This window comes from Prunus dulcis, chromosome 6 (genome assembly GCF_902201215.1).
Source record: "Prunus dulcis chromosome 6, ALMONDv2, whole genome shotgun sequence".
Lineage (NCBI taxonomy): Eukaryota > Viridiplantae > Streptophyta > Magnoliopsida > Rosales > Rosaceae > Prunus > Prunus dulcis.
In genome coordinates this window covers 4,461,016-4,485,988 of record NC_047655.1, presented here as the reverse complement: position 1 = coordinate 4,485,988, position 24,973 = coordinate 4,461,016, and the positions used below count along the sequence as shown (strand labels likewise).

General features: G+C 37.0%; 6 protein-coding genes across 8 annotated transcripts; 4 read left to right on the top strand and 2 right to left on the bottom strand.

Annotated features, from left to right (window-relative positions):
- The first annotated feature begins 204 nt into the window (after positions 1-204).
- LOC117632244 (cytosolic enolase 3) lies at positions 205-5,808 on the top strand. Its single transcript, XM_034365682.1, has 13 exons — positions 205-677; positions 864-1,018; positions 1,377-1,551; positions 1,994-2,065; positions 2,156-2,272; positions 2,679-2,759; positions 3,086-3,162; positions 3,421-3,524; positions 3,732-3,830; positions 3,933-4,018; positions 4,394-4,480; positions 4,594-4,791; positions 5,341-5,808. Exons 1-13 carry the CDS (start codon positions 573-575, stop codon positions 5,410-5,412), a joined length of 1,428 nt encoding a protein of 475 aa, XP_034221573.1. The 5' UTR covers positions 205-572; the 3' UTR covers positions 5,413-5,808.
- Positions 5,809-6,448: 640 nt separating this feature from the next.
- Positions 6,449-8,870, top strand: LOC117629785 (probable sugar phosphate/phosphate translocator At3g11320; the record flags this gene model as incomplete). Its single annotated transcript, XM_034362386.1, has 4 exons — positions 6,449-6,994; positions 7,573-7,676; positions 7,773-8,001; positions 8,420-8,870. Coding segments are annotated over 4 exons (1,026 nt in total), but the record flags the coding sequence as incomplete, so codon positions are not given.
- A 42-nt stretch (positions 8,871-8,912) lies between these two features.
- LOC117632382 (proliferating cell nuclear antigen) lies at positions 8,913-11,068 on the bottom strand. The gene is made up of 4 exons (XM_034365839.1): positions 10,544-11,068; positions 9,742-9,894; positions 9,556-9,653; positions 8,913-9,424 (listed from the first exon to the last, which is right to left on the bottom strand). The coding sequence occupies exons 1-4, from the start codon at positions 10,860-10,862 to the stop codon at positions 9,194-9,196; spliced, it is 801 nt and encodes a 266-aa protein (XP_034221730.1). The 5' UTR covers positions 10,863-11,068; the 3' UTR covers positions 8,913-9,193.
- Positions 11,069-12,220: 1,152 nt separating this feature from the next.
- Positions 12,221-15,749, top strand: LOC117632685 (mitochondrial uncoupling protein 2). Of its 2 annotated transcripts, XM_034366233.1 has the most exons (9): positions 12,221-12,560; positions 13,171-13,389; positions 13,492-13,570; positions 13,724-13,857; positions 13,964-14,062; positions 14,183-14,287; positions 14,992-15,066; positions 15,225-15,311; positions 15,398-15,749. In XM_034366233.1, exons 1-9 carry the CDS (start codon positions 12,480-12,482, stop codon positions 15,419-15,421), a joined length of 903 nt encoding a protein of 300 aa, XP_034222124.1. In that variant the 5' UTR covers positions 12,221-12,479; the 3' UTR covers positions 15,422-15,749. The 2 variants fall into 2 exon arrangements, with proteins under 2 accessions (XP_034222124.1, XP_034222125.1); XM_034366234.1 differs by lacking the exons at positions 15,225-15,311; positions 15,398-15,749 and having other exon boundaries at positions 12,247-12,560; positions 14,932-15,035.
- A 355-nt stretch (positions 15,750-16,104) lies between these two features.
- On the bottom strand, positions 16,105-18,371 carry LOC117633281 (protein GRAVITROPIC IN THE LIGHT 1). Its single transcript, XM_034367017.1, has 3 exons — positions 18,126-18,371; positions 17,139-17,869; positions 16,105-17,021 (listed from the first exon to the last, which is right to left on the bottom strand). The coding sequence occupies exons 2-3, from the start codon at positions 17,827-17,829 to the stop codon at positions 16,240-16,242; spliced, it is 1,473 nt and encodes a 490-aa protein (XP_034222908.1). The 5' UTR covers positions 17,830-17,869; positions 18,126-18,371; the 3' UTR covers positions 16,105-16,239.
- Positions 18,372-23,681: 5,310 nt separating this feature from the next.
- LOC117629606 lies at positions 23,682-24,908 on the top strand. Of its 2 annotated transcripts, none has more exons than XM_034362138.1 (3): positions 23,682-24,063; positions 24,352-24,585; positions 24,680-24,908. In XM_034362138.1, exons 1-3 carry the CDS (start codon positions 23,830-23,832, stop codon positions 24,719-24,721), a joined length of 510 nt encoding a protein of 169 aa, XP_034218029.1. In that variant the 5' UTR covers positions 23,682-23,829; the 3' UTR covers positions 24,722-24,908. The 2 variants fall into 2 exon arrangements, with proteins under 2 accessions (XP_034218029.1, XP_034218030.1); XM_034362139.1 differs by having other exon boundaries at positions 23,687-24,063; positions 24,355-24,585.
- Positions 24,909-24,973: the final 65 nt, after the last annotated feature.

The window sequence follows — 24,973 nt, the reverse complement described above, 5'->3', positions numbered from 1 at the left end:
AATAAAAACCAATGTGAAAAATAAACATGAGTTTTATTGTAATTTCATCAACACCATAAATTTTTTATTAAAAAAACCCAATATGAAAAAAGAGAATGTGGAATGCCAGCAAAGTATAAGGATATATTATTTTAAATCATTATTTGACCCAAAAAGATTTATTTAATCATTACAAACACTAACTAAATATGAATTACAGATCAGAAAATATTGTAATAAAACACGAAAACCAAAAGCAACGGGAATTACACCCAGAGACGTTGCGTTTTGCTACACTTAGCCGATGATACATGTCCAACACCTTCCTCCTCTCACTTCGTAGTACGGTAATACCCCGGGACCTGAAGCTTTGAGAAGCCTCATCCGAGATTATAAAAGAAGCAAGCGGAAGACACTCAAAATTCAAAAACAATATTCGGAGCCATCGCCAGTCTCTTCAGAAAGTCATAAGCTTCTCACTGTTTAAAGCTTTTATTCAATTAGGGCTCGGCCTCTCTCCGTGGAGCTCAAATCTGAAAACCACCATTGTTTTCGTCAGAAATCGAGTTAGTTTTTCTCAAAAGAAGAAGAAAATGTCGGTGCAAGACTATTTGGATAACCACATGCTCTCTCGGAAAATCGAAGACGCCGTTAATGCCGCCGTTAGGGCTAAGGCCCCCGATCCCGTCCTCTATATCGTAAATCTACTCACTCTCTCTCTCTCCCTCTGTTTGGTTCCTCAGACAAAGAAAATGCGGGAGTAATTAAATTATAGAAAAATAGAAGGAAATTGTAGTTTCTTTGATTAGTTTTGTTTGAGCTGTGCGGGAGTTTGTGTTTCGATTTATACTGATTTTGTTGTTGTTATGATATGAATAATGCAGTCGAATCATATGAGGAAAGCGATTCCGTCAGTGATAACGAAGGTCAAAGCTCGGCAGATCCTCGATAGCAGAGGAATTCCAACTGTTGAAGTGGACCTCCACACTAACAAAGGAATGTTTCGTGCTTCTGCTCCTAGTTCTGATCTTTCAGGAATGTAAGTTTCTTTCTCTCTCTCTCTCTCTGTTGTTTGGCTGCTGAGAAAATTTATTCGTTAAGGAATTCAACTATTCATATTTTGATCATTAGCTCTATATTTATCATCGTTCTACATAGTTTGTAGAGAAAGCATAAGACTTTAAAGTGTCATATGCTTGAATTGCACAATTTTTTATTTGCTTTCTTTGGGTGTGGAATGTTTGGAATGATTAAGAAATTGAACTGTTATTGCATAATCAAGAAACTGTTAAGTATCTATAAATGTTATGCCACTTGTGGACTATGCTATTTGATCTCCATCCCATTCAAAATTATAATATATTATGTATGGTGGGGAATTTTACTTTTGAAACCAGGTATGAGGCTGTTGAATTGCGAGATGGGGACAAGGGATCGTATCTTGGAAATAGTGTGATTAAAGCTGTTAAGAATGTGAATGAGAAAATATCCGAGGCATTGGTAGGCATGGATCCTACGCTTCAGTCTCAGATTGATCAGGCAATGATAGAACTGGATAGAACAGAAAAGAAGGTACTTTTTATTTTCAGTGTGACTTGATGTAATTGAGCTGTTTTCTGATCTGTGCTATGTGCTATTTGAGTACTAGTTACTAATATATTTTGGTGCTTGCATTGCATTTCTAGTCTGATATCTGGTAGTATTCTATGACTCTCCTTGTCTATCGATATAAAATCATAAGTTTTAGGCATCTCTCTAATATATTTGCAAATTATGCATATGGAAGTCTGAATGTTAACTGTATCAAGCATTTGTAATCTTAATATTGATTTTGCTGCTAATAGTTTTCTGAATATACTTAGTTTTTGGATTTATGATTTCCTTTTTGGCCACATCATACACTACTATCCTTTCTCTTATGTGGTGAAAAAGGAGAATTCTTAGTTTCTTCTTTCTTTCTCTCTTGTTTTTTTGGAAAAAAATAAAGCTATTATACTCTTAAATCAACTTTCAGGGTGAACTTGGAGTAAATGCCATACTAGCTGTGTCAATTGCTGCTTGCAAAGCTGGAGCTGCTCAAAAAGAGGTATGACTCTTTTCTATTATTACTTTCTAAGTATTGGTAATACTTGTGTACTCTTTTCCCCCAAAGTTTCTGAGAAAAGATAAACATCAGGTGCCACTGTACAAACATATTGCCGACCTTTCCGGAAAATCACAACTGACCCTGCCTGTCCCTGCTTTCACTGTTATAAGTGGGGGAAAGCGTGCTGGGAATAATCTGGCCATTCAGGTATGCTCTGGTAAGCTTTAATGTTTAGATATGTACTTTCCAAATCTTCTGTTTTGGGTTGTGATTTATGTGAGAAGAGGGTTTCAAGATTTGCACCATTTTTGTTGTTGACATCATGAAAGTATGATATTTTCACTTAAAATAAGGTCGGAATTTAAAATTTTAAAATCATTGGTTCTTGGAATCTAACTACATTGGAAGTCACTAATTAGATACTTCTAGATACTACTACATGAATGTGATTGTTTCAGAAACCACCGCTTAATGTTCTCTTTTTCCACCCTATAATATTGGTTTTAACCTGCTGAGGCTGTTTAGTGATTTTGATTGTAATATTTTTAACATGAACACTTTCAAATAATGTGTAGCATGTCCTTATAATTAAAGTTGACTTCTAAATATTCAGGAAATTATGGTTCTCCCAATTGGAGCTAACAGGTTTGAGGAGGCATTGCAAATGGGATCGGAAACCTATCATCACTTGAAGGTATTTCATCTCAACTGTTTTGAGATTATATCCAGTGTATTGCTCCTAGTGACGTGAAAATCTGTTCTAGTTCGAGAGACTTATTGAGTTGCTGATTTTTTTGTAGTAATTGTCCTTAATTTATGTTGCAAATTTTATAGCATATGGTTATGTTCTAAAAAGTAATGGACTTGAACAAAAAAATTTCCACTTGAAATTTTATTAAGCAGTAATTTAACCACATGCTGCTTAAAGGTCAAATGGACTTTGTTCTGTACATGTGAACAAGGAGATGCCACCATGTCCCGTTATTATTGATAGTTTATTATTGTTTGTAAAAAGAACAGGCTGTTATTACAGAAAAATATGGCGCACATGGATGTAATGTTGGAGAAGATGGTGGTTTTGCTCCAAACATCTCCAGGCAAGTGTTTTTTCTATGATCTGTGATCTTCTTTAATTTCTTTACCTTATGGGAGCCCCCCTGAAACTGCCTTCTAAAAATGAAAGCTAACTTGCGAAAGAGGAAAACCAACCATCTTGCAAGCTCTTACAATGCATTAAAGATTGTTTTAGCTTTGCACAACTAATTTTAATGGCTGTTGTTACTTTGTGGCGTATGAGAAAAGGTTATTTGATATGCCTTTTGTTATTGTTATCATCTTTCTATATCTCTTGGCAGCATTAAAGAAGTCTTGGATCTTGTAAAAGAGGCGATCAGCAGAACAGGTTATAATGAGCAAATAAAACTAGCAATTGATGTTGCTGCTACTGACTTTTGCATAGGTGATGGATCTTTCTTGAAAATTGGTCTCTCTGTAACATAAGAAAATGTTGAAAATAAAATAACTACATCCGATATATTCTTGGTGAAAAGCTGAGGCTAAAATTACCTTGTAGTAATGGTTAAAATTTTATCTTCTTTCTAAAAAGAACACGAGCTCATATATACTTGAATGCTGATATTTTGCTTTCTGTTTCCCCATGATACAGGTACAAAGTATGACCTGGACTACAAATCAGCCAATAAGTCGGGACAAAATTTCAAGTCAGGCCAAGATATGACTGAGATGTATAAAGAACTTTGTAATGGTACATAATTATCTCTTTTTAAGTTTCTCAATGTTTTTGTGTTTGATTTTCTCTGTGACTTAACCTTTTATCTCTTCTTTTCCCCTGTTTTTGGGGTGTTAGAGTACCCAATTGTTTCAATTGAAGACCCATTTGATAAGGAGGACTGGGAACACACCAAAAAGTTTTCTGGTCTTGGAATTTGTCAGGTTTGTTTATTTTTTCTTGTTGGTGATTTATTTAGTGTCCTGGTGCTTGCATTCTTCGACTGAATTAGCTTTGGCCAGAGAAGGCATTGATACTCCTCATGGATAATTATGTAGAAAGTAACTAGACATGGTATTGTAACTGTTCTTATTTTACATCCTTGTGAATATTTAAGCTAGTAGTAACTGCAAATCCTGTTGGATGTAAAGATTAACTTATAAGAATAATTTGGTAGGCTTGCCTGTTACCATGGCTGAGTAATTTAGGAGCTCCCCTATATAAATTAGTTAGTTGTCTATCAGATTCCCTAAGGATCTTTCTATTTTACACCTGAGATATGGCTAGATGTTTTAACTTGAAGACTGGTGCTTTTGCAGGTAGTTGGAGATGACTTGATAATGTCGAATCCAAAACGTATTAAGAGAGCAATAGAGGAGTCCACTTGTAATGCTCTTCTTGTAAAGGTATTTAGCTTGTATTTGGATGAAATAAGAAAATTTGGTTTAGGTGTATATTCTGTTATTGTTCTATGGTATTGAACTATTTTTAATACTATATTACTATGATTCAAAATTAGATAAACCAGATTGGGACGGTTACCGAGGCCATTGAAGTGGTGAAGTTGGCAAAGGATGCGCACTGGGGAGTGGTGACATCCCACAGATGTGGTGAAACTGAAGATTCCTTCATAGCAGACTTATCTGTTGGTCTGTCAACAGGTCAGATCAAAGCTGGTGCTCCTTGCAGAGGCGAGCGGCTGGCTAAGTATAACCAGGTCAACTTTTATATTTACTTACCATGTCCACAGTTCTTCTGTTTATCAGCTGCGTAACAAGCTCTTGGTATCAAATTTTTTCTGCAATCCTGTATGGAGAGTATGTGAAGTACTTTTGCAGCTCCATATTTGATATTCCATATACGACAATTACCTTTTTCCTAGCTTATGCAATAGAAACAAGTAATTATGAATGGAATTGTCCAAGGACAAGTTGAATCGATACAACTGTTATATTTGTCTACACTATAAATAACTTACATGTCCATGGTGCATTTCATCCTCTCGTTTTTTCTCTCATTTCTTCTGATTTTATTTTTTATATTTAAAAAGTCATTTTTTATACTCTTCTATGTATTTATCTGCTAATGAAATTCTTATACTCGCTACTGCTACTTTCTAATAACTTACCCTATAAGGCTGATATAATAAAGATGGTCAGTTTTCCAAGAGGTCCAACCATCTCTAGGTCTATAGTTTTTAGCGCCATATATGTCTTGTTACAAAGTAAGCCATGATTTGAAACTGACTGGCCAAAGTTTCTTACAGTTGCTTCGAATTGAGGAAGAACTTGGGGACAACGCATTTTATGCTGGTGAAGACTGGAGGGAATCACCCTAATCATTTTCCCAGGTTTCCTCCACACAATTTTATTCTCCTCATATTCTTCATTCAAAGTTCGGGGCTCTTACTGTGCACATCACGAATAGTCATCAACATGATCCACCGCTCACTGGTTCTTCTGCTTCATTGTTTTTGTTATCGAGTGTTTTTTCTTTGTTTTTTATATGAAGAGATGGAGAGCATCAAGAAATGTGTAATTAAGTTTGCCAAGTTCTAGACATGGGCCTTTAGCCTAATGAAAATTTCAGATTCAAACTGCAGAGAGAGAAAAAAAGGAACGGTTTTGAGTAAATTTCCCCTGGATCTGAACTTTTGTTGGCAAATTGTAGAGTGGATGTTGTACTGGCCATATAATGATGATTTTCTTGTAAGCTTGTCAATGATTTTTGTGAACTGAACTTGACATTATCGCATACAATGACCAAAACTCTTGTGAATATTTTTCTTATACAAGTGATATTCGCGGAGGGGAGAGCCAAATATAAGATCTCGCATGCGGGCTAAATGTTGCTAACCACTTGAGCTGCATGTCCTTTACAACTAAGCCCAATCTCATGCGGACAGACCGTCAGGTGAAAGAAATCTGAAACTAAAGAAGCCATCGACAAAACTAGTTTAATTTCCAAACATTAATACCGGTGAAATAAAGCAAAAGATATTCATCTAATATTTCTGACATAAAACATATGGAGCTACAAAATTTGCGAGTCCAATGACTAACAACCGTTGATTTAACCGAAAACTTTTATATGTTTTCACTCATGGACAAATCCCAACTGTTGATCACCATCGCAATTATCATTTTACAGTCACATTTCTCATACTGGAATTTTAACATAACATCCAAAGAAAAAAGCCAAAACATAATAAACGTGAAGAACCAAAATACTCATCCGACTTTAAAGCTCGAAATCTACGTTCCAATTCTGTGTCCTATCGACCCTTCTCCTTCCCATTACATCCCATCTCCTCCATTGATATCACCTCCAATCCCACCCTGTGATCAAAAATCTCTCTCTTGTGATCAAATCTCTCTCTCTCTCTCTCTCTCAACAACATCCATGAACTCAACCCTTTGCTTCCTCCAACATACAAGGAAACCAAAAAATTTAAGCTTGTGAACGAAAAAAACCCGAAAAGAAAAATGTCAGACAAGTTTTTCACGGTCGGATTAATAACAGCCTGGTACTCATCGAACATCGGAGTCTTGTTGTTGAACAAGTTTTTGCTGAGCAATTACGGGTTCAAGTACCCGATCTTCTTGACCCTTTGCCACATGCTGGCTTGCTCTCTCCTGAGCTACGTAGCCATTTCATGGATCAAGGTGGTGCCCATGCAGAGCATCAAGTCACGTGTCCAGTTCCTCAAGATATCGTCCCTCGGTTTCATCTTCTGTTTGTCCGTCGTTGGCGGGAACATCTCGCTCCGGTATCTGGCCGTGTCGTTTAACCAGGCTGTTGGCGCCACGACGCCGTTTTTCACCGCGGTGTTTGCGTATCTTATGACCCTCAAGAAAGAGGGCTGGCTCACCTATGTTACTCTCATACCGGTTGTCACCGGTGTTGTTATTGCCAGTGGGGTAAGAACATCTCCTTCATTTTTATTTTATTTTTCTTTAAATTTATTGTGAGTATCAATGTTGCCCTTTTCTCCTTTTTTTTTGGATTGGACCTCCCTTTTGATGAATTAATTTTCCTGATTGGGTTGTATTCATTTTGTGTAATTTAGTTGATGTTCTTGCTTCATGAATTTTAAGGGTTTCTTTTCTTCCTTTTTTTTATTGATTTCATTGTCATAATAAATTCCTTAATTTGTTTCCAGTTAAGACGTAAATATATTTTCTCAAAATTTCTTTTGACTACATATTCTAGCTGCAAATTACATATGTCAGTCTAACAATAGTTGGTTGTATGATCATTACGAGAGAGGGTTATTGAAAGAAAAACGGTGTATACATTCGTTGGATGCAAGAATTTCTGAGGGGTTCGTATCAACTGTGTAAATTTGTACTCATTGTTTGCTTTTTCTCACTGCCAAAAACATTAAAAGCAAGGATTTTGTTTGGTTAGATATATATATTTCTTGTTTGAAGTTGTGAGAGTGAAAGCTGTTGATCATTACTGAATATTCATAATTTTCTCTTTCCATTGACTGAAGGGAGAACCAAGTTTTCATGTCTTCGGATTCATAATGTGTGTTGGTGCTACAGCAGCAAGGGCACTCAAGTCAGTGCTCCAAGGGATATTGCTGTCTTCTGAAGGGTAAGATATTGAACAATTCTATCAATTATATAATGTGATGTTCTGATTGATCAGCTGATTGATAGTAGCCATCTCCAATTTTAATTATTTTATCAGGGAAAAGCTTAATTCTATGAACCTCCTCATGTACATGGGTCCTGTAGCTGTTGCATTCCTTCTACCTGCAGCACTTTATATGGAAGAGGATGTGGTTGGGATCACAATTGCACTTGCAAGAGATGATGTGTCCATCGTATGGTATCTAGTATTCAATTCTGCTCTCGCATATTTTGTCAATTTGACCAATTTCTTGGTAACAAAACACACCAGTGCCTTGACCCTCCAGGTAAAAATATTATCCCTCTTCTTTGCAATTTTGAATTTATTTGCGACAAATGCATTATCCAAAACAAAGCTTAAATGTGGGACAAATGCGTGCCTGTTTGCCTACTTGATGCTACCTAGTCGAATCTCATCTCAATGCTCTCTTCGTTCTAAGAAAAACTTATGTGAGGTTGTTCATGTCACGTGACAATGTTGAGTAGTAATTTAAAATATAGAATGTGTTCGAAATTGATGATCAAACACGTTTCATTCTTTCACTAGACTTTCTCATACTCAGCTCTATCACGTGGCATAGATAGGCCCACCTACAGAAGCTTTTCTCCTTGGTTCCTATATTGTTTGTGACATTCTTGCTCAATGTGGTTCCTATTTGGTTGATTGTATTTGAACCCTAATTTGAGATATTGGGGCTCTTCCAGGTGTTGGGAAATGCAAAAGGAGCTGTTGCCGTGGTGGTGTCAATTTTGATATTTAGAAATCCTGTATCAGTAACTGGGATGCTCGGTTATTCTCTCACAGTAACAGGAGTCATTCTCTACAGCGAAGCCAAGAAACGAAATAGATAAGATTAACCCAGAGTTTTTAATGGGTTCATGCAGCATATTTTCTGAGTTGCACCCTCCCAAAATATTTTTATGCAAAAGAGAGGAAGAGGGATTGTCTGCCCAATCAGAAAGGACATGTTTTTGTTGCTTTGCCAGCTTGATCCCTGAGGTGCTAGCTCAATTTTATTGCTGTTCATTCTAGGGTTGTCAACAGAGGAATTTGAATCATTTACTTTTAAGCCTTAGCAGGATTTGGTGTTCTAATTCTGTGTATCATTCTTCAATTTTGACAATCAATGAAAGATTATATGATGATTTAATTATACATGAAACTTTTACCTTCACATAGCTACTAGGCACCATTATCTGTGAGCAGTTGCAGAGTTCATTTGATTATATAACCACAAATCAAACACGAACCCAAAAAAAGGAAAAGGAGAGGAGAAAGAACAACGTTTTCAATTAAAAACCTACAACACAGAACCTAATAGATTTGAAGATTCCTAAACTACAGATTTGCCAACTCATTCACAGAGAAAGCAAGGAAAACTTCGAATTGAAGCGTATATGACAAAAAATCCTCTACATGGATTTTTAAACAGTGCAGTTCAAGTAAACAAAGTATATGCCTCTGCCGTGGCATAACACTCAAACTTCAGGCTTCGTCTCATCTTCATCTTCTTCTATCTTAGGAGCCAAGTAGAACCTGATGTAGCCCATCTCTGCAATCTTGTACTCAACCACAACCGGAAGTTCAGAAGACAGGCTGATTGTAACTGTGTTCGACAATGTGGTCGCTTTTGTGAAGGAATTCATGTACCTCAGAGCAAATGTCAATGAAACTGGCTCATTCATATCAATAACTGTTGCTTCTTCAGGCTGCAATTCCCAAAAATTTGAAAGGAAAAGAAACAGAGTTAGACATTGGATTGCAATACCAAATACCACACAGCTTGTACATTAATGTTTTTGTGAGGAGTCACATAATTACAGGGATACAACAGCAATACCTTGTCAACTGTAGTGTTCTGCCTACAGACGATGTTAGCAGTGCCAATATCCCCTCTTGTAGAGAACTTCACACCCTCCTTGGTCACAGATATCACAACTGTAAGCAACATCAACCCATTACTCAAAGTCAACATTCCAAATTTGGTGAATCATGAATATTCTAAGGGGACAGAAGTTAACAGTACCTGTATCACCAATGCCACTGAGGTCTTTACATATCCTAGCAAACTCAGCTGAAGGCATCTTAACAATAGCATGGTATTCTGCCTCCGGAATTCCAAGGTGCTCACTATCAATGTCCATCAGCTTCATCTCAAAATCAGAAATTTTATCTTGTGCTGTGATCCATTACCCAAAGAACAAAATACATCACTTAGAAAACAATATTGAAGCACAGTAACAAGCCGTCACATAATCAAAATTTCTTTAAAACATTTCTTACAACTACCACTGTTGGATAATGTCTCCCTACATTTCTTTCTGTCCACTTCATTATAAATTTCATCATTTCTGTTTATTTTCTCTCAATATCAATAGTTACAAATTTCCAAACCCTCCACTTTACAATCAATATCAGTAATTACTACCTTGCATTGAAGTACAGAACAACCATGGCAGGGGCATGTAAACAAAACTCTATCAGAACCTAGATAGGTATGAAATGATAAACCTCGGCCAGGATCAAATTAACAGAAACAAACCCAGTGTACCTTTATACAACACTTTATAGCGATGATATATAATTCTGACTTAACAAAAAGGCCAAAATTTCCAACCAAACACTATCAGGCTATCAAATTCAGTTTCGCTTCAATTTCAAGACTTGCAGGTCATGTTTCTTTTGTTTTCCAACAATTTATCGCATTCAACAACAAAAAACAAGATTTACAAAAATTCAAGGTTAATAGAAAAACAAACAAGCATTACCAGCCAAAAGAAAACAAATTTAACAGCAAAAATGAAATGAAAGAAAGAAGAGGAGCATACTGGGGCTTTCGAACATGAAGGTGACAGTATCGCTGCCATCGTCAGCCTTGATAGTGATGATGTCATCATTTCCGGCGCATTTCAGCATCTTGGACATGTTGGTGAGGTTCATGCCCATGGAGATATTGCGGTCGCAGCGGTAGTGCTCGAAGCCCTCGGATCTGAGCAGCAGCGCCACCAGCGCCACGTGGCTGGAATCCATGGCCTGGAGGGAGAAGCCAGTGGCGGAGCAATCGAAGTTGGCGTCGTTGACGAGGTCCTTGATGGACTCAAGAACCTTCTTCAGCAGCGACCCCTGAACCAGTCGGAGCTCCAACATCGCTTCCGGGTCGTGGAGGTGTACGGATTCTTGATTGGGGTTAGGGTTTCCTTTTGGGGGGAAAATAGGTGCAGGAGATTTTGAGGGTTTGAGTGCGTGGGGTATGGGGCTAGGGTTTATATAGTGGAGGAGGGAAATGAACCGTGTTTGGGAATTTTGGGTTTCAATTGGCGGGAATTCGTGGAATTGTGTTCCCGCGCACGACTTGGAGGCTGTCTTGCCTACTGTTATGGTCCAGCTTAAATGCTCCTGCACCTTCAAGATTGGGCCGGAACATAATCGTGGGCTGTATGGGATCCAAGCCCAGTCCTTTTTTCTTTTTCTTTTTTATAAATACGAAGCAATAATCTAAATCTCTCATACACTATCAAAGTGTCATGAGAATGAGAAACTTGAGACCATAAGTCAATGCACTTTTCATTTAAATTTTCTTTTACATTTTTTTACTTTTTCTTTTATGTAACTCGAGGTTTTTTTTAGTGATATAATCATATTTGGGAAAGATGAAATCGAACACGTGACCTGTAGCTACTCCAACCCAACTTGACATGTTGATATCCACCAATAAGAATTAGCCACTTCAACATTTAAGTACAACAAAGATTAAACTAAAATTTATTTATTGAGCTATAAGTCATCCCACAAACATCTATGTTAAGATTAAAATATTTTGAAAATGTTGTTGGGGGAGGTAATTACTAGTTAGTACACACTGAACAAATTGATGATGCAATATGTCAAGTTCCACATTTAGCATTGTGACTACGTACCTTTCCCCCACACTATTTTTTTCGGTTGATGTCCATCAACGAATCCCTTTCTCAGCACATGACACAAAATAAATACAAAACAATCGAAAAGAAATATATAAAAAATCACTGAATTAATTTTCTTCGTTTTATTTTAATAGCATTATCATGGTTTTTTTAGATGAAGAATTTATCATGATGTATAAAGTATATTACACAGAAGATTCTCTTTGGATATGAAGACCAAAAAGTCGAATGTAAATGATAAGCAACTAAATGAGAAAAATTGCGAGTGATATTGGAGGAGAGGAAATTGAATTTAGATTTCTTACATGAGTAAATGATTATAACCACTTGAGATATAAGCTCCTTATGATGATTTTTTTACTGCATGCATACCTTTTTCTTTTCTTTTTTATCTGTTGAATTGTGCATAATTTGATGTAAACTGATATTTCATTATTTTTTGAATTGGTCTACAAAAATAAAATTGTAAGAAAATAAAAATATTACAAAAATTTTAAAATGCAAAGGAAAGCCAATAATCACACATCAACAAATCACATTGAAGAATTTGAAGTTCAGAAGGATTAAACTAATAGAACCCATAATCACTTACCCCCTAAAATAATTGAAACGATGACGACAAGAGAGGCAGGAATAGCAAGGAGTGAAAAACTCAGTTTTGCAAAGCTTTGAATGGAGACCAAAAAGGCCATACTATTTCTTCCATGTACCTTTCCTTCATAATTACACGTTATCCACCTTCTTTATAACCTCAACGCCATTCCCTCTCTTCAACTCAACCAAAAATTTGCCTACCCATTTTCCCAATCCTTGCTTCTGAGCTTTCGTTTTGCACCTTCCGATGGCAGATCTCAGCCCCAGGTCTGAGATCTCATTCTTGCAAACTTTCCTGTGCAGTGCTTTCGCAGCCTGTTTCGCTGAGGTATCGTTGATCCTTCTGTTTATGTTAATGCCTCTTTATATTTTCAGCTGATTTATTAGTTTTACTTCTTAGTTAAGAAATATGCTTAACTGGGTTAGCTGTTTGATGATTATTTGGCTTTAATTTATGTTTTTCAGCTTAATAAATGTATTTTGTTACTTGGGTTATGCCAGTTTTATATAAAGATCAATGCTTGTTGTTCAATTGTGTGGAAAGTAGTTAGCATAATGTCAATACGTTTCCTTGATGGTTTATGGGTTTAAATTTTACTTGGATTCTGAGTTTGTAGCATTCTTGAATGTTAAAATGTAAGGGTAGCTGCTTCTTATTTGTGTTTGGCAGCATGTCCTGGTATAATTATGTGGATTATCTGAAAGAAACTAAAAAGTTAAATAGGGTACAACCCTTTAACATATGATATGATTAGGTTATAAGGTTAATGCTAAGCTACAATTCAAATGAGTTGGCAGCATTAAGACGATATAGGACTCTAGCTGATGCTTGGTAGCCTGATAAGGTATTGTGTATATGCGTATTCGTAACAATTGCTGCTCGGTATATAACATTTAAGAGATTCTTCCCATTTGGTGTCTGCATGGATATTGTGCAGTTCTGCACCATTCCTTTAGACACTGCTAAAGTCAGGCTCCAGCTCCAAAAGAAAGCAGTTGTGGGGGATACAACTGGCTCACAGAAATATAGGGGCTTGTTCGGTACTATGGCTACCATCGCTAGGGAAGAAGGTTTAGCAGCACTTTGGAATGGCATAATTCCAGGATTACAACGCCAGTGTATTTACGGAGGCTTAAGGATTGGGTTATATGATCCTGTGAGTTCCAGATACGTTTCTTTCACAAATGCAATTATGAATTCCTGTTAAATGCTTTATTTGTGACACATTCTGCATATCCATAAACTGAATGTTGAACAGGTCAAAATTTTCCTTGTTGGCAGTGCTTTTGTTGGAGATATTCCTCTGTTCCACAAAATACTTGCTGCTCTATTGACTGGTTAGTATATTTGGCAACCATCTTGCTAGAATTAATTGTATTGCGCACTATTCACTAACATACTCTGCGTATGTTGCCATTATCTTCCTTGCCTTTCGAACTGAAAAAGTAAATTTAACAGCATACTCGTATCACAAACTTTCGCATTGACAGGTGCTCTGGCAATCATAGTGGCTAATCCAACGGACCTTGTGAAGGTTCGACTTCAAGCTGAAGGAAAATTGCCAGCTGGAGTTCCTAGGCGTTATTCTGGAGCTGTAGATGCTTATTTAACTATAGTGAGACAGGTTAGTTTACTTAAAGTAGAACAAAGTTTTTAGTTTACCTTTTTTTAACTTTGTTTTCACATCAGCTTATTCGTCTATGTTTATTAATATTTGTCAAAATAATCAGGAAGGAGTAGGGGCCCTGTGGACTGGGCTGGGGCCAAATGTAGCACGAAATGCTATTATAAATGCTGCTGAACTAGCCAGTTATGATCAAGTAAAGGAGGTAATATCAGAGCATTCCGTCTCTTAAGTTCAATTATCTTTATAATTTGCAAGTGATTTCGAATTTTCTACATCTAGGATGATAAATCCCAGTGAGTCCTGATTCTTCATACTTATGCAGACGATTTTGAAAATTCCAGGGTTCATGGACAATATTTTCACTCATCTCCTAGCTGGTCTGGGTGCTGGTTTTTTTGCAGTTTGTATTGGCTCTCCTGTTGATGTGGTATGCATTCTGCAACCAATTAGTTGTAAAAATAAGTTTGGTACTCCAATTTATCTTCATAAGGCCGTAAATAAATACATTGGTTTGAATTGCAACTACATTGAAATGCAAATGCACTATTGCCAAAAAATATGGAAACTTTAGAGATATTTTTGAAACAATAAATTCTTCATCGCAGATCATCAACCTTTTAATTTCAACTTCGATATTGATCTTGGCTTTCTAGAACTGAAATTTCAATATTAATTCATTAACATATATATTTATATTTAACGTATGGAAATTACAGCTGAAGTGTAAACATAAAACAGAATTTTAAAGAGAAGTTATCAAATGATAAATCTCTCGTTCGTTCATTCTCTCTCTCTCTCATGCTGCCTTGTAAAGCATAGCATTGGAAATGAAAATATTGAAGATTATATGATGAATATGGTACTGAAAATTGGACGCTTGATCCGGGCATGCTGTATTCCAACCAAAGAAGAAACAAAGATCTGTGCATGCTATATTTATTCTCAAAATTTTAAAAATCATGGAATGCTGGTTAGCATAACCTGCACATTGTTCGGTGCGGGCTGTAACAAGGGTGTGTTAGTGAAAGATTGTGATGACATTTTCTTATTGTACAAAACAATTTTATATAGTTTTGATGGATGAGCTAGTAAGGAAATGTTGGGTTGGATGCCCTGCTTGTTATGTTCCAGGTGAAATCTAGAATGATGGGAGATTCTACTTACAAAAACACCTTTGACTGCTTCATCAAAACTTTGAAGTATGAGGTATGTTGGTTTATTTCAGTCTTAATCCGTATTTCCACTCTGGCTGTACCATTCATAGTCATTACCCTTCAAAGCGTTTCATTTAAGTAAAAAGGCTGAAATTTTTGTCACCAGCTTCCTTAAATGTTATGGAACTCATGACAGATGATATACTGCAGGGATTTTTGGCCTTTTATAAAGGGTTCCTCCCAAACTTTGGTCGGCTAGGATCTTGGAATGTGATTATGTTTCTAGTGCTAGAGCAAGTATGTCACAGTAATAGTTTTCGTTTAATCGAAACCTACTGATAAATTGTCATGATGCTTATTTGCTCGTTTGTTCTCCGTGGCAGGCGAAAAATATTTTCAGGGTATGAATCTGCTTTCCTGATTTTGAGTTTCCGTGAAGACACAACTTTTGATTGGGAATTGCCTCTTCAATTGTTAAAGATCCATTCTTTTTTGTTTTTGTCCCCTCTGCAAGATTTCTTTTACTTTTCCATTTTATGCATTGTATTTTTACATCATTGATCATTGTATCATTGGAGAGGATATGAAAGGTTTAGAAGGCATCATTGCATTGTACCCTTCTCTGTGGGAAGCTACTTCCCTTCCACTGTACCGGATAGTAACATAATATTTACTATCCAGATAATTTATTACAATGCCATTTGAATGGATACCAGATAATTCTTATTCTTGTGACATCATATTAGTAGGTGTCTTGGTGATTGCATTGCCTAAAACATTTACATATTGGAGCAACGCTAAAGCGATCTCATTTTCTTTTCTAACCATATTATAGATGACATTTTAATAGACACGAGATCCAACTATACAAGTGAGTTTTATGATATAATTAACAATAATGTAATGTAATCAATAAATATGGGATTTTAATTTCTAAATATTGAAGCATTGAAACCTTGCATACATCAACGGCTATAAGTCACTAACAATGGCATAGATCTTTCATCTTGTTATATATAGGCTATGAGATTATAATCCATATGCAATTATTAAAGGCAATATTTTATCTCTAAAAAGTGCAGAAGAACGATTCTAAGAAAAAGGTACATTTTTATATCACACGCCACGGTGACAGTGACACAGCTAAACATTACACAAAGCTACAAGTCTAAATAACATTAGGCACTACTCACTCACTAGCAACCTAATACTATTATTAAAATATCTAATTCCGGTTTACCAGATAAACCCTGGCCTTAATCACCGACCCGTTCCCCAACTTAAACCCCGGACTCACCGGAAACCCGACAACCTGACCCGAGGGAACCCGCCCGCCCGCAAACTTCACAACACTATCCATATAATCCGGATGAAACTCGGCTCCTCGACTCGCCTCGAACTGACTCGGAGCCGGGTCCAGCGAAAACGCCAGCAAATGCAGCAACCACACTGCCTTCGCCAGCCCCAAAAACTCCCCGTAAAACTCACTCCTCGGGTGCCCTCCGTCTAAGACATGTCGTCTCTGCTCCAAGTCCCCAAACAACGACTCCTCCATCTTGGGATGAACGATCGCCAGGTACTTGGCGTTGCAAAACTTCCCGAACTGACACGTGGGCAGAATCCCGAGCAGCTCGGTGGGGTCCATGGCCTTGAAGTCCCGGTACCGCGCGAAGCAGTCGCGGCGGTGCTGGTCCGGGTTGAGCAGCGAGGAGAGGCTGCCGTCCATGTAGAAGGTCTCGTGGTCGAAGCCCTGGAAGAGCTTTCGTGAAATATACGACTGCAACGCGTACTTGGCGTTGCCGTTTTGCGTCGCTATGATCGACGACGTGCTGAACGATCCGGCAGTGATGGCGGTAGCGGTGGCGGCTTCGATTGATCGGACGGCGGCGGCGATGTCCCAGTGGGCCCCTCGCATGAGAGAGAGGAGCAGCGATGTGAACGACTTCGATGCCTCTCTCACTTGGCTCATCGTCGCCTCGAACAGTTCCGGCGCCGGAGCTACTGCGACTGTAATTACAGAATCGTTAACAAGGGTAGAATTGTCATTTTGAAATATAAGACAAAGCAGGTAGATACTTTTTTTTTTTTTTTTTTTTTGGGTCTGACAGGTAGATACTTTAGTACCTTGAGCTTGACTGCTGCAGCCGACCTTCCTCCTAGAGAGAGACCTGCCCTTCTTAGAGTGGGAGATGTTAACGACGCCGTTTAGCTTCTCCTTGAGGTTTTGGATCTCGACTTCACTGGACTTCACTTCTCTCTTCAGCTCCTCCACCGCCGCCTCGTACGGCGCCACCACCTCTCTCAATGTACTCGCCGTCATTACTACTCCGCTACCTCCGCCGCCGCCGCCAGCGGTGCATCTTCTTCGAAATCTCTCTCTGAGCACCCCGAGTTTTCTCAGCTCACCCACCACCGCCACGTCAGCTGTTCTGAGCTTCTCCGGGTCCCACGGGCTGTGGGCCTCTTGGAGGCTGACGTACGCCTTCTTCATTGCTGAAACGGCGTCGAACACCTCCCTCATTGCCATCTCCATCTCCATCACCTCCGTCTTCGTCTTCGTCGACGTCCCCCGATCCTCCCGAGCCCTAAACCCTAAACCTCCGTCTCCAATCTCACCTTCATCTTCTTCCTCTTCGTCGTCCTCGTCATGCTCGTCGCAGCTCTCGTTCTCGCACGCTTCATCCTCCTCGTCGCCACCGCCTCGACTCACCGGCGAGTTGCCAGGATTGTGCCGGCCGGCGGCGAGAGGGTGTAGCAAGCAAGAAGCCGCCACTCGCTGAATCAGATCCGAGAAATTCGAAACCTTTCCCGCCATTTGCTCTTCTTTCTTCCTCGCCTTTAGTACCTCTCGGCCTCTGAAAACCCAATTGCAATCACACACAGACAGATCAGATTCACTCAGTACCAGAGTAGCGCTTTGAAAGAGAAAGCATAAGGGGTGGGGGCGCAGGATAAGGAAAGCGCCACCAGCGCGTTTAGGATAGCAAGTTTAACCCGTCTAATCTCCCGCAAATTTTATCATTAATTATTACATTATTAGTTAATTAATTAATAAAAGAGCTGAAAATAATTTAAATTAAAACAATAAAATAATGAAGCTCACTGACTGACCCGTCGGAGCGCAGAGACAATCTTGTTTGCTTATGCTTCCCCGGCAACGGATCCCCGTGAAACGGAACGGAGTACAGGTTGTCCCGGTTTCCGGTGACGGCGGTGGCGTTCTTCTTTCTGAGTGAACGGAAAATTAACGGCTTTAGGGCCTAAAAAACGCAGGTTTATCTCGAGTTATTAGCACAGTGGTGGTGGTTGAGTGTGTGTGACTCTGGAGGGATAGGAGGGCTAGGAGGGCATGTGCACGTGAAGAAAGAGAGTGTAAATGGACAAGTGTTCGACTACCGTACACATGTAGTCTAAAAGGACACGTGTACGGGACGGATTTGGAGGAGTGACGGTTGACTATAGAAAAGTTTCCTTTTTAATTTGATGAAGGGATGGAGACTGGACAGGGATTCGTGACAGTCCAGAAAAGTAAAAATAATTTCAACCTTGAAAATGCCATTTTCCTGACTCTTGCAATGGTTGAAAAATTCACACGAAAATGCTACTTTCCTTACGATGCATTCTGCAATGGTTGAGCGTAAGGTATCCTCATCTCTATCTCTCTTGTCATATGATTTAGTTAGCTGATGCACTTATATTCGGAATAGAAAAGACACTTGTACATCCTATATCAAGGATAAGTGAGTGTTTCTCCTATCCCGGGTGTTATGTATTTTTTCTTAGTATCTCACTTATCATATAATTAGTTAGTTGATGTACTTACATTCATAATAGGAGAAACACTTGCTCGTATTATATTAAAAAGATAAAAGTGTTTCTCATATATCCAAGGTTTACTGCCACTTTCTCTTTATTTTTCTTCTCATATCGTTAGTTAGATGATGCACTTACATCCATGATAGGAGAAACACTTGCGCATACTACATCAAGAAGAGACAAGTGTTTATTCTATTCCGGATGTCTATCTATATTCTCTTATGACGAGTTAACTGATGCACTAACACTCAAAATACAAAAAAAAAAAAAAAAAAAAAAAACAGTTGCCCATACTACGTTAAGGAGATACAAGTGGCGTCTCCCACTCTTTCTTTATATCAATCTCTTTTCTCATATGATTACTTAGTTGATACCCTTATACCGGAGATTAGAGAAATACTTGCTCATGCTACAATCCAACGGATGGATCATGTGAGGATGCACTTACCAACTTGCAAAATTAGTAAGAACCTCAGCAACAAAATTAATAGTCTATAATAATAATAATAATAATAATAATGTTATGTTTTGCAATAAGCAAATAAAATGAGCCCAATCAATCCACTAATTCATATATATATATATATATATATATATATATGTATAGGTTACCTTACCTTGAACTTTCTAGATGCGAGCACCAAGCAAACATGTTAGGAAACATGATGGGATTCGAAGTCCAGAGACCTGAGGGAGGTGGACGGAGAGAGAAAGTCAGAGCTCCAATATTATTCTCACTTTGGTTTGGTAATTGGTATACATATAGAAAGATGATATTGAACAAGTGCAAAGTTCGTTGGTATTTATAGACTCTCGACTCAAAACTTAATCATCTCTGTGTAATTCATTATTAACAGTGTGTTATGATGTGGAGCGAGCCAGACCATATGTTTAACATTACTTGTCGGCCTAGAGAGTTTTATAGCTATGTTTTTCATAGGATATTTCCTTCTTTTTATTTATGGTAGCCATGCAACGTTAATTAATTATAAGTTACATGCATGTAATGTAGGTTATCTATTAACGTAAAATAAAGTCAACTTTTTACTGATATGTTTGAAATACACATGCCTCCCGAGTAACGATCTCCTATCATACTCAAGTACTAATTGAAAAATTAATACGGCACAAATCACACGCTTTGGCGTCTATCCCACAATAAATATTATTCTTACAAAAATTCACTCAAATAAAAAAAAAAGTTTAATTATCGAAATGTTACCAAACAAATAGACAAATTCATAAACAATAAAATTTAACGATAATAATCAAGTGACTAAACGATCTCTGATTTAGATGAACTTTTGCAGAAATAATCTATAAAATGATGAGCTTAAAATTGCATGGTTTGGATTATAATATTACATTATAGAATAGATCCGAAACGTTTAGTTATGGTGGTACTAAGTAACTTACTAACTCATGAACGCTGGTATTGCTTTTGTTATATTGCTAGACAGCAAGCATGTCTCTCCTTGTCACAAGTACAATTCTTTTGATTCTATTGCCTTTTTAAGCACAATGAAATCAAAGTATATCTTTCCTTTTCTTCATTTTCCCCCGTCTCTTTCTCTGCTTTTGGGCATAGTTAGTTCCCAAGAATCTCTAAACTGTGGCGACACTAATTCAATTAGACAAGATCTCTGGAAAAAGATCTTGGCTATTTAGAATCTAACCATACTTTTTACACATTTCTTATTCGGATTTAAACATCCACCATGCCTTTTTTTTAGATTTTAGTCATTTTGATCATCATACATATTATTCATCAAACAATTCAGGTTAGTGAAAAGGTGACTCACTTGCAAAATGCTCGGCAAGAAGGCCTAGATAAGAGATGCTGTTTTGTAATTTGTTGCTTTTCTCTTGTACGGATATGTTCTGGGCTGGACAAAAGATTTTTTCTTGGGACACCATGAATTCAACGGAAATATTTTTGCTCACTACTGTAAATTAAAGTGTATTTTTATCATTTTTTTTAATAATTGGCACGTGTCTATACGCATAATCATGATTAACTTTTTATTTTATATTTATAGAACAATGATTATGCATGTAGACACGTGTGAAGTGTTGAGAAGAATAATAAGAACACATGCCTTGAGTTAAAAGTGACAAGCAAAATTACACTCAAATTCAACTATTTTTAATTAGTTGACGAATAATTTATCAAAATTTGAGATCATAGATGTGCCTACGATCTTTATATAAAGAAGTTAATCAAAGTCGGATAAAGTGTCTAATGAAGTCAATCTTTATATTGAGATTCTGATATATGCTAGTTTATTGATATTTTCTTTGTAGTTTATTCAGCAACACAATAAATTATCTAGTCTATGAAATTTGAGACCCTCCTTTTGGCCAAGTGTTTTAAATGCATTTAAGTCAAATAGTCATCGACTATTAATTCATGTTTATTATTTCAGTATATATGTTGGAGCTCAAGTAGTTACCTCTACATATGAGGTTTGTGTTCGATTTTTTCTTCCTTAACGATCTATAAATGAACTCTAGATAGTTTCCTATATGTGTATTTCTTTGATGAGTGACATGAAAAGTAGCGGACAATTATAACAATGATTGCACAAATTGTACACGAAATTGTTTCCATGTTATGAATGTTGATAATCAACTCTTCCATAATCCATGTGACTTTAACAATCAGAATAAGCATGAACTAAAATCCATCAGCATATCGATCAAGTCAGTAAAAAAATTCACATGGGAAAAACTGATAGAATATTGCATTTCTTTAGAATGAAATCACCAATGATTTAATCTTGTCGTCATTTTTTAGATTTAAGAGTCATTCCCAATTTGATGTATAATAAAGGGTCCAAGGTGAGTATTTCTACTCGGAGCTCTGAGCTCCTTTTAATTAGCTTCTAATTAAGTTCATGAACAAAGCCATGGAGACATTACACTCAACTTAGCTTCTCTTGTAGAAATTATAGAACGGTATTGTATCACTACGTCAGCTAGTGATATAGTACCACTCAACCCAAATTAGTATTGAGTTAACACTTGACTTGGTGTTCGAACAGAATTGTATATTCAAATTCAAAAACACCATTTACCAGAAGAAAAATCCACAATGACCGCATGCACATGCGTATTATTTAGAGTACTGCTATTTCCCCACCCACCTTATCTTCAAAATTATAAAGATAAATTTGCCATTTTGTAAAATAACTTCTAAGGATTTGGGGAAAAAACTACAACTCACATAACCCACCAATTCTACCGTTTGTCAAAAAGAAAAAAGAAAAAAGCGTACGACTCCTCAGTGCTTGGAACTCAATTCTCAAACAATTTTCTTATGTCTTCTTTCATTCAATCAAATTGTTTCTAAAGAAGAAAACAACAAGATAATGAATGTTGAAGAGAACGATTCAAGCGACAAAGCAGAGAATAAAAAACTAAAATATCCAGAAAATCCAAATATTAAACTAAAACATTTATCCAGTCTGTCAAACAAAACTTAATCCTCTCCATATCTTAACTAGTAATGATTAGCAAAGATAAGCTGCTTGAATTAATAATTAAAGGATTTTTAAGGAATAATAATGGGGTGGAAAGATAGGATTGTATTTTTTCAAATATACATAATGGGCAGTGAAAAGATAAGATGAATAAGAAAATAAAAGAAGAGGTAAAAATACCAGCACTCATTATTTATCTTCGAGAAAAATGTCTAAATCTACCACCAGTCACTTTTAGAACAACACAATGCCTTTCTTTTTACCGACTATCACAACAAATTCAACATAAAAAGCCAAAAGAATAGCTTCCAAATTCCTAATAATTACTGACTAACGCAAACAAATCCAAAAAAAGGAGTTGGACACAACATAATCTTGGAGATATTGACCAAAATCTCCCAACTTTTGGCATGAGTGTTTGGAGGGATGTACATATTCCAAAAAGTTTGGCCGAAAGTTGAATGTATTTTTGGGGCTGAAAGGTCATTTTCTATTAACTTTCAGCATGTCCTAATGTTTACACCGAAGCAAATGGCCTTTTCCGCCTTTTGCCACTTGGAGCGTTTCCACAGCTAGATGAATTCAGCTCACCACATGTATAGATTAATGTATGGTTAGGAACGGTAGTTATGTGGTGGTGTGATTGATTCTAGTCAAAAAGCAAAAAACACTGTTCTTTCATTTCAATCTTCCATTTATGCGATTGGAAGACGAAAATGCTTAAGTTTTTATGGGATTCAGAACTTCAGTGATAAAATACTTACTCTTATTTTTACAATTTAAAGTATCACAATAAGAGTTCAAATATCAAACTCCTTACAAATTCTGTTAGTAAATATGCAGCAAATGAAAACATAATCTTGTCATCTCATTGCATCGTAAAAATGTGAATAAATCTTTTCAATTAAGGACGATCTAAACGACTCTCCGAAAGTAGAGCTCAAAAATTTCCTTAAATCATTTATGCGGCATAAGCTTCATAAGCCAATTGTTTTCATCAAACTAGTCAAGTGCATCACATTATCCTTGCACCATTAAACTTGTTCAAAGTGTTTCGACCACATATCTCTTTTCTCTCTCTATATATATAGTTTCAACCTTGAAGTGTTACTATTGTGGCAAAACCAAGTACCCCCAATGTCAATATGATAAACAGATGTAGAGATCAGGCAAAGTGGCAGAATTGTCCAAAACGAAAGAAAATGGGGCCTCAAATAATCAAAATCTAGATAGCTACTGAAGAAAAAACCAAACTTGAGCCACCTAACAATGCCGTGTAAGCAGACAAAAAGATAAGATCACTGAGATATTTTCTCTTCAAAAAGATACCTTTTGGTTTTGAGTCCCAAAATTTCCCACACATCAATTTCATCAAGTTAATAATGCAAGCAAAAATATCTACCTCTTCCACCAAACCATCCCCTCTACTCTAGTCATATATATAAAAACCAGTTTTGCATGAGGAAAGTATACAGAGGAGGAGAACCGAAAAAGAAAGAAGAAGAAGAAGAAGAAAAATGGCGTGCTGTGGGAGGCCAAACAGGAGTGACATTCATTTGTCAAATGAAGAAGAGGCAGAGATAGAGTCAAAGACAAGAGAATTCTTCGATGGAGTCACTCCCAAACGTCACACTAAGCCTCAACGTAGCGAATACACATCATCTCAATACGTCGATGCTCTCTCTAACCCAAATAAAGAATCAGAAATTCCTGAACTTGTTGAGTTCCAACGTCTGGAAAATGATACTGAGGTTGGTTTTCATTGATTTGTTTGTTTGTTTGTTTGTTTTTACCAAATAAAAAAGGGGAAATTGATTTTCACTGGTGTTTTAATAGATTTTCTAGAAATTTTTAAAAATAAAAATAAAAATAAAAAATTTGCGTCTGCCGGGAGTCGAACCCGGGTCTATTGCTTGGAAGGCAATTATCCTACAAACGCCTTGTTGATATCTTTGCGTCATTTTCACTATTTAATTCTAGTTCCTTGCTTAAAATTTTGTCTGCTGTTTTTCTCTCTCTATTTTTCTATGGATTTGAAGCAGAAAATAGTTGTTAATGGAAGTGAGGTTGGGGAGGAGTTTGTGGAAACAGATTACTATAAGGATCTGAATTGTGTTGACAAGCAGCACCACACAACAGGAACAGGGTTTATCAAAGTACCCAACAAAAGTGACAAAAATTACAACCTGGCACCTGATACGAACACTGACTGCCATGCCTCTTGCCAGTGTAACCCAGCAACCAATGACTGGATCCCAGATGCTGCTGATTCAGTAATTAACCCTAGCCACAGCTCTTGTTTTAATTTAATTTTGCATTTATGCTAATCTAAATAGTTTAATTATGTGACTGTTTTTCTTGTTCCAGGCACCCCGTCCTTCAGGCAAGCCAGGCAGGAGTGAGAATTAGGAGGGAGTGTTAATTTTGTCCGCACATTATTGTGACTCTTAAATGAGGCTCTAAATGTAGCAAGAGCCGTATTTTTATTATCATTGTTATGCCTTCTGTTGAAGAGGGCCAATTAAGTATTCTTAATCATTGTTTTGCTTCTATGCTCTATCAAGAGTTAGAGAAAATTATTTCATTGTCTCACTCATTTTGTTGGAAGATGTCACGAGCAAATCTTATAGACAATTGTTAAATAAAAATAAATAAATATAT

What these genes read in the sequence shown, in the direction of transcription:
- LOC117629606 (XM_034362138.1), top strand. Translation starts at nt 23,830, where the DNA reads ATGGCGTGCTGTGGGAGGCCAAACAGGAGTGACATTCATTTGTCAAAT. An exon ending in GTCTGGAAAATGATACTGAG is followed by an intron (nt 24,064 to 24,351) that starts GTTGGTTTTCAT and finishes ATGGATTTGAAG; the next exon opens with CAGAAAATAGTTGTTAATGG. An exon ending in TCCCAGATGCTGCTGATTCA is followed by an intron (nt 24,586 to 24,679) that starts GTAATTAACCCT and finishes TTCTTGTTCCAG; the next exon opens with GCACCCCGTCCTTCAGGCAA.
- LOC117632382 (XM_034365839.1), bottom strand. Translation starts at nt 10,862, where the DNA reads ATGTTGGAGCTCCGACTGGTTCAGGGGTCGCTGCTGAAGAAGGTTCTT. An exon ending in CTTCATGTTCGAAAGCCCCA is followed by an intron (nt 9,895 to 10,543) that starts GTATGCTCCTCT and finishes AATGGATCACAG; the next exon opens with CACAAGATAAAATTTCTGAT. An exon ending in AGAACACTACAGTTGACAAG is followed by an intron (nt 9,425 to 9,555) that starts GTATTGCTGTTG and finishes TGGGAATTGCAG; the next exon opens with CCTGAAGAAGCAACAGTTAT.
- LOC117633281 (XM_034367017.1), bottom strand. Translation starts at nt 17,829, where the DNA reads ATGGCGGGAAAGGTTTCGAATTTCTCGGATCTGATTCAGCGAGTGGCG. An exon ending in CTGCAGCAGTCAAGCTCAAG is followed by an intron (nt 17,022 to 17,138) that starts GTACTAAAGTAT and finishes CTGTAATTACAG; the next exon opens with TCGCAGTAGCTCCGGCGCCG.
- LOC117632685 (XM_034366233.1), top strand. Translation starts at nt 12,480, where the DNA reads ATGGCAGATCTCAGCCCCAGGTCTGAGATCTCATTCTTGCAAACTTTC. An exon ending in ATTTAACTATAGTGAGACAG is followed by an intron (nt 13,858 to 13,963) that starts GTTAGTTTACTT and finishes CAAAATAATCAG; the next exon opens with GAAGGAGTAGGGGCCCTGTG. An exon ending in TCAAAACTTTGAAGTATGAG is followed by an intron (nt 15,067 to 15,224) that starts GTATGTTGGTTT and finishes GATATACTGCAG; the next exon opens with GGATTTTTGGCCTTTTATAA.
- LOC117632244 (XM_034365682.1), top strand. Translation starts at nt 573, where the DNA reads ATGTCGGTGCAAGACTATTTGGATAACCACATGCTCTCTCGGAAAATC. An exon ending in TGGATAGAACAGAAAAGAAG is followed by an intron (nt 1,552 to 1,993) that starts GTACTTTTTATT and finishes ATCAACTTTCAG; the next exon opens with GGTGAACTTGGAGTAAATGC. An exon ending in AAACCTATCATCACTTGAAG is followed by an intron (nt 2,760 to 3,085) that starts GTATTTCATCTC and finishes TAAAAAGAACAG; the next exon opens with GCTGTTATTACAGAAAAATA.